An 11,748-nucleotide genomic window follows, 5' to 3' on the forward strand; every position below is an offset into this window, starting at 1 on the left:
GGCACTTTGAACATCAGACCTTCCGAGTAATTGTGTGTAAAGAGTTATTTCTCAAAATGAAATAGATTTACAAGGAGAGTTATTGGAACATGAGCTTTACAGAAAGAGATTACGGAGGCAGAGTTTTAGAACATAACTTAAAGGAGATAATTTAGCATTTGAAGAAGGATATAAAAAGCCTATCAAAGGTATTTTGTTTTGCTGCAACGTAGTTCTCCATCTCCATAATCATAAAAATAGGACTAAGAGGAATGTGTACCTACTTTCATAAGATGAGCAGTAGCTAGCCTCAACCCTTAACTTGATCCAGTTGGCTGCCAGGCATGAAGTAAATACTGCTGCTCTGAACTTGCACCTCCTCAGGTGTGGATGTCTTTGCAGAACTAACTGCAGAATGATGGAAACCAATAGGGCAGCAGGAGCTTAAGGAAGAAAGGAGGTTATCAAACACATTTTGCAACTAAAACACATTAATTTATTCTTATGTTCACAGCCTAATACATATTCATGAAGTTTATTTAAGGCTCACACATTGTTTCCTGCTCTTGGCAGCACTGAAATAAATGCATTTAGCAGTGCCGGTTGGCTCACTTTTTGCAAGACGACAAACACGTTCTGCTTGCTACTAAACTGCACTCAGGTTATACCGTATTCATCAAGTAAGTATTCATCAGCATGTTTGTTCAATAAGATAATCCATAACCTGGATTAATATCAGCAGCATCAATTAATATCTAATTACAAGTAGTCACGGCTGGACTTGTTTAGACTACAGAACATGGAACTCTACAGCACATGAACAGGCCCTTCGGCCCACAGTGTTGTGCTGATCATGATAAACTAAACAATTTAAGAGCCTTCCTGCTCCTATGATGTGGCTTGGCCTGCTGTGTTCATCCAGCTCTTCATCTTGTTATCTCAGATTTTCCAGCATCTGCAGTTCCTACTATCTCTGAAACTAATCCCTTCTGCCTGTCCTTGGTCCATATCTCTCCATCCCTTGCATATTCATGTGCTTATCTAAAAGTCTCTGAAACACCCTTATTGTTCCTGCCCCCAACACCACCCCATGCAGCACATTCCACACTCCTACCACTCTCTGTGTGAAAAAGTTATCCCTCACATCTCCTTTGAACTTTCCCCCTTTCACCTTAAATGCATGCCCCCTGGTATTAGACATTTCAACTCTGGGAAAAAGATTCTGCCTGTCAATCCTATCTATGCTTCTCATAATTTTACAGACTTCTATCAAGTCTCCCCTCAGCCTCCACATCTTCAGAGAAAACAACCTGAGTTTACCTCTCCTTATATCTCATATCCTCTAATCCAGGCAGCATCTTGGTAAACCTCTTCTGTACCCTCCCCAAAGCCCCCACATACTTTTGTGTAATGTGGCAACCAGAATTGAACACAGTACTCTAAGTATTGCCAAAGCAAAACCTTATCAAGCTGCAACATGACATCCTTACTCTTGTAATCAATTCCCTGACCAATAAAGGCAAGCATTCCACATGCCTTCTTTACCACCCTATCTACTTAAGTGGGCACTTTCAGGCAGCTATGGACTTGAACCCCAAGATCCCTCTGTACACCAATGCTGTTCAGGGTCCTGCCATTAACTGTATAGTTTTCCTTAACATTTGATCTCCCAAAGTGTAGCACCTCACATTTAAACGGATTAAACTCCATCTACCATTTCTCTGCCCATATCTGCAACTGATCGATATCCCAATGTATCCTTTGACAACTTCCTACACTATCCACAGCTCCACTGATCTTGTATCGTCTGCAGACTTACTAAACCCACCCATCTACATTTTCAACCAAGTCATTTATACATATCACCAACAGCAGAGGCCCCAGTACAGATCCATGCCTGAACACCACTAGTCACGGACATCCAGCCTGAAAAACACACTTCCACCACTACTCTTTGTCTTCAATGGGCAAGCCAATTCTGAAACTATGCGGCCAAGTCACCGTGAATCCCATGCATCTTAAGTTTCTGGGTAAGCCTACCATGAAGGGCCTTGTTAAAAGCCTTACTAAAATCCATGTAGACAACGTCAACTGCTCTATCCTCATCGATCACCTTCTCGAAAAATTCAATCAAGTTAGTAAGGTATGACCTGTCCTGCACAAAGCCATGCTGACTGGCCCTAATTAGTCCATGCTTTACCAAATGTGCATAAATCCTATCCTTAAGAATTCTCTTCAATAGCTTCATAACTACCGATGTGAGACTCACAGGTCTACAGTTTCCTGGATTATCCCTATTTCCCTTCATGAATAGGGCCCTGGGGAGTTATCCTCCTTATTGCTCTTCAAGAGACCCAATACCACTTCTTTCTTGATCTCAGAATACCCTAGCTTGTTAGTATGCTCTCACTATCCTCCATATCCTTCTTGTGGGTGAATGCTGACACAAAGTACTCATTCAGGATTTCCCCCACATCCTCTGCCTCCAAGTACAAGTTCCTTCCTTTATCCTTGAGTGGTCCTATCTTCTCCCTATTGATCCTCTTGTTTTTAATGTGTGTTTAAGAAGTTGCTTTTTATTCTATGCTCAATACATAAAATAAATAACTTGATACTATATTCCAATGCCTGTTACTCATCTTTGAGATTGTTAAGCAAACCTACAGGTCACGTTAAATCAGACACCCCTTTCTGACAAATGTCTTACCATCCGACTGGCTGTACCTGCAGCACATTTTCAGGAAGAGGTTGGTCACGTGTTTCAGGTAGGAGTAAACAGAAACTTCCTGCCAATAAAATGAAACTGCCCATAAGCAGGAAAGGCAACATCCTGTTATACGTTCCTAAAAGACACAAGGAAAGAATTTTACAAATGGCTGGGCACTGCCAGAAGTGCGATTTCAGTCACAATATAGCAAGTTAGATTTGTAGGTATGCTAATAATACATAATGCTAATATTGTTCTCAAAGGGCGTACCATTCAGGCCTGGTTATAATTTAGAATCATAAATTCCCTACAGCATGGAAACAGACCATTTGGCCGATCATGTCCACACCGACCCTCCGAACAGTATCCCACCCTATCCCTATAACCCTGCATTTCCCATGGCTAATCCATCTAGCCTGCACATCCCTAGATACTATGGGCAATTTAGCATGGGCAATCCACCTAACCTGCACATCCCCGCACAGACACGGGGAGAATGTGCAAACTGCACACAGACAGTCACCCGAGGCTGGAAGCGAATCTGGGTCCCTGGAGCTGTGAGGCAGCAGTGCTAACCACTGAGCCATTGTGCCACCCTGGAACATGATTAAGTATCAGAGTGGTCATGAAGAGACTTCCCTGCTGGAAAATATCTGTATATTGGAACTTTGGGTAAATCACATAAAATGCGATCAAAAGATAGAATAGACATGAATAATAATCAAGGCAAGTCTTTACCATATCGAGCCCGATGTTGGCATCACTGCTGCCTCTCTCCAGAGGTAAATTAGTAAAAAAAACTTTAAAAATACTAGAACTAAAAAAAAGCAAAACAAAACCAAAAAACAAGAAAGAAAAAGGAAAAAGAGCAGACAGAATGGATGAGATTACTCTGCCACCATCTTGCAATTTGCAAATGTAGGTATGCCTTGAAAGGAAAGGGGCAGAAAGGGCAAATGGAAGTGAAACTCTGCTTGAAGCATTTCCTCTCCTAATCTCTTTCACACCCTTGCTCACCTACATATTCACCCAGAGCCATGGTCATGGTCTGCCATGACACAAGGGCCTTCAAAGCCCAAATACCAACCAAAGACATCTCAGTAATCAGAGCAAGGGAACGAGTAGCGGGAACACAAGAGTAATCAGAAAAGGAAAGAAAGGGCTTACATCATGTTTCTCTGCACATTTATGAACCATTAAAAATTTTTCAGAGTTCCAGTGTCCCATCTCTCCATTAATTTTGCTTGTCGTGTGTCAAGTGGCCTTCTGTATTATGAAGAGTAGAATGATCAGAGTAAAAGACAGACAGTGAGTGTCTGTGAATGGGATGGATTGTTGCTGGTAGAACTGCTTTGTGCAAGGGGCTGGGGCTGCAGTTGAGGATGGATAATGGGTTCATAAATAATGAGCCGGAAGGCAGCCCTGCCTCAGATCACTAAACTGTGCCTCACTCAGTCTCTGCCAGGAGTCCCTGCCAGTTCATTAGAAGACTGAAGGCACAAGGTTACATCATGGTCTTTCTTCTTTAAAGATACAGGGCATTCATCACTTTGGACTTTCTGTGGCTTCAGTCCTTGCTACTCTGCCGTGATGTGTAATGTGCAACTTCCAGTATCATTCTAGCAACAAGTGCAGGGGCATACAGATCCTGCCAGGCACCTGGATTCACAGTTACAGCTTGCCACTTGCTTCCTCAGTGATGACAGGGGAACTAATGGGGCACCTGCTGGACCTTCTTTGGACATTGATGTTTCAGCTCCTCACAATTATGTCAGCCACATCTTCAGAAGGTACCTCTGATCTCCAAGATGCCTTTCAGCTGGGAGCTGTGAATAACGGTGGCAAATCTGACTGGCTCAGGAGAAAGGCATCATCACAGCTCCCAGGGTAAAGTGCACAGTCATGCATAGTGATCTCTCAATGGTGGCTGAACAGCTACATTCTTTACTTCATTTAGAGACTGGGGACTTTATTGAAAAGATAGCGTCCAGTGCTTGAGAAGGTGGTGCCTCACACTTAGGTTAATTGAGGCCTCAAATGGTGAATGAAGGACCAGCATGGGGCCTTTTGCTGTGGCCACTGATAGTTTCCTGAGACAGAAAGGTGGGACAATGCTAAGGTTCAGGTTTCGGGGTAAGTGGGATCATTGTGGTCCCTGTGGTGGTCAGGCACCCTGTGACTTCATAGGGAGCCGTACTCAATTGCAAGGAGCAGACCCTATGAGAACAATCCCCTGGGCCCTTGGCTTTTCAATCGTTCTGCCAAAACCACTCTTGCATCCCCACCATCCTAGATCCCTCCCAGCGAGCCTACCTATTAGATTTAGTCTGGGCCTCCAGTGCTGTTCCTGGTCTGGGATGTACAGCTGTCCCCTCCAGTCCCGATGGCGGAGCAAGAACTGAAGAGCTATTGGCCTCTGCTTAACCATGTTGCCCAAAAGGGCTGAAATCTAGTTGCCTGATGACCGTAAAATTTTTGTTGTGACTTCCAGGGAAATTTAAGGTGAGCTCACCAACCACACTCTCTCACATCATCCCTCCACCCCCGGCCAGTGGTACAGTGTTAAATGCCAGCCAATGTGCTTTATAAAAATATCAGGAGCTTGCATATTATGAACTGTCTCCTTTACCTTGCCACTGTTCTGCTAAATCTACTGGGTGTGGGAACTTATATGAGCTTAAGCTCAAGCTGCCCATAGGCATTGCCACACTAATCTCCTAGCAGCAAGTGTTCAACTCCTTGGAGAAATCTAAATGAAGAGCAAAAGGATTTTTAAAAATTATTTGCAGCTATTTGCTGGTTTTCCTTTCATGTCTTTTCCTTTCTTGCTAGTTTTTCCTGAATATGTCTGCATGATCAATTGTTTTTATACATATCATTTTCATTCTTATTTTTGTCTACGTTACCTTACAATTTCATCTTTGTACCCCTTATTTTATAAATTGTGGTTAGTGGTTGATTTACGAATACAAAGTTAATGTTAGTCCAAAGAAGAAATATAAAGTGCAGAAGACTGTGGCAAGACAATTAGAACACACGTGATGTGACAGATAATGTGCATGCCAGTTTCAATGTAGTTTTTATATGTGCAATAGGTTTATATGAAATTATAGCAATCAAATTGAATTGGTGGCTGAGAATTTCCTCATAGCTGTTCAGTGACCATTATTTCTGTCCCAACATAAAGTAAAGATATTGTGGTTAATCAGGAACAGTTCCCAAGGTGTTCCCAGCAAAATATTCCAAATTCTATTCTTAATGCCTTCCTGATATGCTCAAAATTTTGTCAAATTTTCAAGTTGTCAATTTTTTACCTCTTTTAAAAAAACGCGGTCAATTACTTGTCAACTCCTCACTTACCAAGATAAACAAAATACGGGGAGATTATGCTGCCAACTCGGGATGCCATGGAACATATGCCAATCCCCATGTTTCTCACCACAGTCGGATATAACTCAGCAGAGAAAACGTAGACAATGGCGAAGGATATTGTGATACCTGCTTTTCCAATCATCACCAAGACTGTTGTCAGAATATGAACAGCTGTAAGAATCAAAGTAAGCAATGTTTAACATGTGCAGAAAGGCATTACAGAATTCTTGTTGCAGGGTGTGTTTTTTTCTGAGATATGGCTCCAGATTTACCGTTAATTTAATGCGTTACTATCAATCCAATTGTGACTCATTGCACAGGGAACAAAAATAATATCTCTTTCTTCTTTGTCTATCATTTGTGCATTTGCACACACTGCTAATTGGCATCTGAAAAATCAAAGCTTTGCCTCCACTTTAACAGCCACATTAAGATAGACAAACAAAAAACAGATGTTCAAAACTGAGCAAATGATAACTGCGCAGATAGGAAAAATAAACCCACAGATCTTCATTACCTTCCCCTGGAGCAATGAGTCTAAAATTCTGACAATAACTCAAGTTGGGAATTGAGAATATGAGGTGTATGCTTGACTGTGCTGGCATCAACCTCATGAGCTCTGGATGGATTTAACTCAGGGCCTCATCTGTGTGGTTCTGGTCAGTCTCTCATCCAAAGTCAGAAGGTGGCAGTCTATTGGTGGGTGGCAGTGCAGCATCTTGGGCAAGACACCACTTCTGAGAACCAAAGGAACAGTCTCCAGTGTTCAGGTAAATCAGAAGGTGGGGTGGTGGACTCAAGTTGAGGATCGCTCCTAGTGCAGGGAAGGCCTAACATTTCCAGCTGCTCGGTCTGGCCCTTTAAGGAAAGTAAAGCAAAATTAAATTTAAAAGATGTGTTATTCTGGACGTCTTCTGATTCTGCCTCATCTTTCTGCCAGAATGATCAGGAAGGAATGTCACAAAGCCTCCCCTGCTTTGGCCTCTGTCTAATATAGCAGTCAGGCCCCAGAGCTGGACATTTGAAGGCAATCCTGCAGATTTCCAGTGAGTGACCATCCCACCTGCTTAGAAGAGTATGTTAAAATCAAACAGGGAGTAGTACAGTGGCAGCTATATCCTCCCATCGATTTGAACTGGCCTGATTTCCAATGGGCAAACAGTCTTAAACTTTAAAGAGTGCATCTTGCTCCAGGCAGTTTTTAGGCTCTTGAGGATTCACAAATAGACCCAGCACAGACCACAAAATCCTAGGTTTTTTCAGACATCCCTCTTTTTTTTTCTCTTCCGGGGAAGTGGACATCATTGGCAACATTTGCTGTTCCTCCCTTATTGCCCTGGAACCAATGTCTCTCCATTTGACCATTTCAGTAAAGAGTCAATGACATTTCTATGTATCTGGAATTACATGCAGGCCACACTGCATAAGGATCGCAGATTACCTCCCAGCTGGGTTTTTATAGCTTCTTTGTCATCATTACTCAAACCCGCTTTCAATTCTAGATTTTTCAGGTGGATTCAAAATCTCACTGTTGCTGTGGTGGGATTTGAGCCCATGTCCCCAGAACATTAGCCTGCGCATCTGGATAACTACTGCAGCCTCATGGCACTTTGTCCATCTCCATCTGCACCTGTGTATTAGGAACCAAAGTTTGTGGACAGGAATGTCTGTCACTTGAATATTGAAACTAGGACTGCACTGACACCAGACCCTGGCCTGATTATAGCAGGTCAATGAAGCCGGAAACTGCCAAGTTAGCTCTAGAGAGGCAGCTACTTAGCTTCTTTCACCATGCCCCTCGTATTATGAGTCTGGCAATTGAATGCTCTCCTATCAAAATGAAAAGGAAATTCTCCATTCTTTTTAGCTATTGAAGTATATTTAAAAAATTTACAAGGATGTTACTGGGACTAGAGGATTTGAGTTATAAGGAGAGGCTGGATAGGTTAGGACTTTTCTCCCTGGAGAATAGGAGGTTGATGGATAACCCTACAGAGGTTTATAAAACCATGAGGGGCATAGATAAGGTGAATAGCAAAGCTTCCCTTAAGGTGGGGGAATTCAAAACTAGTGGGCATAGGTTTAAGGTGAGAGAGGAAAGATTTAAAAGGGACCTCAGGGGCAATTTTTTCACTCAGTGGGTGGTGCGTGTATGGTCCAATTTGCCAGAGGAAGTGGTAGAGGCGAGTATAATTACAAAATTTAAAAGACATTTGGACAGATACATGGATAGGAAAGGTTTAAGAGTGATATGGGCCAAATGCAGGCAAATGGGACTGGTTTAGTTTGGGAAACCTGATTGGCACAGACGAATTGAGCCAAAGGGTGCTATGTGACTCTATGACTATATGAAGAATAAAGAAACTTCATGCAGTCAATCATTCTGAATAGTGTGAAAAGGAAATAAATCTTGAACATGACCATAAGTTGTGATCCTATGGGACAAGTGTAGGGAGTAATTGAAATGAATGTTAATGCTTTGGAATCATTCAAAATGAAAATACAGTCAGTCCCTGGGTGGCAAACAGGCTCCGTTCCTGGGTCTGTAAGTCGATTTGAACGCAAGTCAGAACACAATACTGAACAGCATAAAATAGCTGCTGATAAGTACATTTCTGATGAAGTACATTTCTAGGCCCGAAACGTCAGCTTTCCTGCTCCTCTGATGCTGCTTGGCTTGCTGTGTTCATCCAGCTCTACACCTTGTTATCTCAGATTCTCCAGCATCTGCAGTTCCTACAATCGCTGGTAAGTACAGTTGGATATTTAAGACTACACCTCTGTATGGGATCACATTCGCAAGTACGAGCGTTCGGAAGTCGGACATTTGTAAATCAGGGACCTCCAGAAATGCTGTAATGGAGAAATTTTAAAGAGCGAGCATTTCATATTTTATGGTATTCGTCAATATGCCCCTCGCAAACCAGGGACTGACTTTTCTGAACTAAAGTGTTGGTGACACAATGAGTGGTGCAGTTAGGATTTTCCCATTAAGAGATCTTTCAACCTTAATTTTCTTTTTTTTAAACTTCAAACAATCCGACTTTAACAGGAAAACAAACAAAAATGTCACCAGGAAAAAGAGTGAAGCAGAGAACCAAAGACATTTAAAACAAACATGAAGTGGCAGCATGCTGTAAAGCTCTTACACGGAGGAATAAATTGAATGAAGAGCAGAATGACACCACCAAGGATCAGCATGGTAGCAGTCGCAAGTCGTCGAGGTGCATGCTTCACCATACACCATGCAGCTGAGTACGCTACAATTTCACTGATTGCAGAAATAAAACAGTTGAGATAAGGATCACCATGCATGTTGGGAGTTCCCAGGGTTAAAACAAAGTACCCAATGGAGGTAATCATCCTACAATGAAATAGAGAAGAAATTAAAGCATTTCCACCTTGCATAAACGATTGTCTAGAAACAGTACGCAGGCCACTGTTAGAAATTCATAAGACAACTCACACTGCTACAACACCAGTAATGTTGTAGAAATTAATATTTCACAGCACCTCATCTTGGAGAAGATTCAGTATTGGAAAAGGGACTAAAAGTACAGTCAAAGGGGCTAATTTGCTTTTAGAAGATGGGTCCAGTCATATGAAGCTGGAGAACTGAGGATGAGAATGTCAAAATGCAGGCTATGACGGTTGAATAATTTGCCATCAATGGTGGAGAAGGACAAGGATCGTAATATAAACTTCAAATAACAGGATGGAACAGCATAGAATAGAAGAGACATTTCTCCTAACTTTGATTTCATTAGCATGGTCCACAATGTGTCAAAATAACAACAATAAAGTGTCAAATGGGAACATGGGGCTCAATAACGTTATAGAGGTAAGTCAAGTACCGCCTGAGTTTACACAGCAATATTTCACAACCTCAAAACAGCTCAAAGTACCTTTCAGCCAATTAACAATTCTGTGTTGTGGGAAATGATTCATGCAGAGCAAAGTTTCACAAACTAAAAGGGAAAAAAAGGTATTGACATCTGTTTTAGGCGAGTGGGAAGGAATAAATGTTATCAGTGGGGTTTATGTTAAGGCAGGATTGTGAATCATTAAACCACCACTGGGAAAACTGGGAGCTTCCAACTTGAAAGTGACAACGACATGGACAAAGATTTTGACCAGTAGCAGGGAGGTGCTAGGCACAGACACAGGAGTTATTTGCAGGGTGAAGTTGGGCGTGATCTGCATAATGGAAAGGGAGTTTTCCTCTGCTATATTTTGTTATGAATGTTGAGTGTAGCTGATTTACACCAAACTTACACAAATGTAAGATACCAATTGTAGCAGAAAAAAAAGTGTAATACTAGACTGAGCTTTTAAGTTAAAGTTAGCTCCAATGCTATGAGACAAAAGATAAGTAAAAATTGAAATTGATCTAATATAAATTAATCAGTAATTGGATGGCTTTTCAGGTAGGTTAAGTGAATGTAAAAGCCCTGGAATGACTGACAAGGCAATGAAATGCTGTGTTAATATTAACAACAGGTAAATTGGACAGTGACACAACAAAGTGAATGAATTGGATTTCAGTATGTTTTAAAGTGTTTATTACATTTTCATTTCATGTTTTCTTCACAGCCGGAATCATATTAGCTGAAAACCTGTGGTATGATATGCACTCAACTATACAGGATACAGTCAGTCAAATTGCTAGAATTCTCAAAATTCTAGAAAGTTCTGCTCAGATGGTTTCAAATGATTTGAAGAACTAGAAGACACTTTCCAGAATCTTTATTCAGATAAAGTTTATAAAGTTTGTTTTCATAACAGAAGGAGTAATGTTCCTGAGTAGCTTCTCTAAATCTCCAACTACAACATCAGACATGCCAAGGAATGGCAATAATCTCCCATTCACAACATCTCTCTGGTGCTTCTGCTGATCTGAGGAAGGGTCACCGGACCCGAAACGTTATCTCTGATTTTTTTTCTAAACAGATGCTGCCAGACCTGCTGAGCTTTTCCAGCAACTTCTGTTTTTGCTTCTGCTGATGTTCTGTTGAAGACATGGCAGAAGATTGTCAAAGTTTCCTTGCAAGTACCTGGTCGGCTGCATGTGTGACAGAGACAGTGAGAGACAGAGAGTGAATGTGGCGACTGGGGAGTGGGGCAAGTGACAAGCCCACATTATGTTGCTCATATGAGGCCTTATGATTTCAATTTACGAGCCTCATTTCAATTTGATTGACAGATTATGCATTGATCACAACAGGAAAACCCAATTTTGTTATCTAGTTACTGATGGCCCAGGAGGCCTATTTTTGAACCTCTTAAAGCAGTTTGAAGTTGATGTCAAATCTTGCATTGATATTGCTGTAAGATAGCTACAAACTTGGAATTACAGTCCTGCAATCTTTCAGTCAAGCTATTGATATATATGGCAAGAAAAGACAGTACAGATTTTTAGAAAACACTACTTGTCACATCCTGCTGGTTAAGCAAAATCCCTTTAGCTTTATTGACTGTCTTCTAACCTCCTAACCCATGCAACAGGGTTAGCTCCAGTTTTCAGTTTTATTCATTTTTATTTTTGATACAGAACTACATCACATTCCTCACGAAGTCCGTCCTGACACCATCCATCATGTCAGTGACCTCCTCAAGAACATCCATTTAGATTAGTCAGACATGACCTAGCCATCTCAAATCCATGAGATAACAAGGTGTAGAGCTGGATG

The 11,748-nt window shown here is 41.5% G+C and overlaps 1 protein-coding gene across 1 annotated transcript in view; it reads right to left on the reverse strand.

The window, feature by feature from the left end:
• Positions 1-289: 289 nt before the first annotated feature.
• Positions 290-11,748, reverse strand: part of LOC109921340 (solute carrier family 22 member 4-like) — a 104,242-nt gene continuing 92,783 nt past the window's right edge. The window contains exons 7-10 of the mRNA XM_048593977.1: positions 9,208-9,422; positions 6,047-6,229; positions 2,687-2,822; positions 290-422 (exon numbers count right to left, since the gene is read on the reverse strand). Coding sequence (XP_048449934.1) covers positions 290-422; positions 2,687-2,822; positions 6,047-6,229; positions 9,208-9,422 — 667 coding nt within the window. The remainder of the gene's footprint in view (positions 423-2,686; positions 2,823-6,046; positions 6,230-9,207; positions 9,423-11,748) is intronic.

Source organism: Rhincodon typus, chromosome 3 (genome assembly GCF_021869965.1).
Source record: "Rhincodon typus isolate 14 chromosome 3, sRhiTyp1.1, whole genome shotgun sequence".
Lineage (NCBI taxonomy): Eukaryota > Metazoa > Chordata > Chondrichthyes > Orectolobiformes > Rhincodontidae > Rhincodon > Rhincodon typus.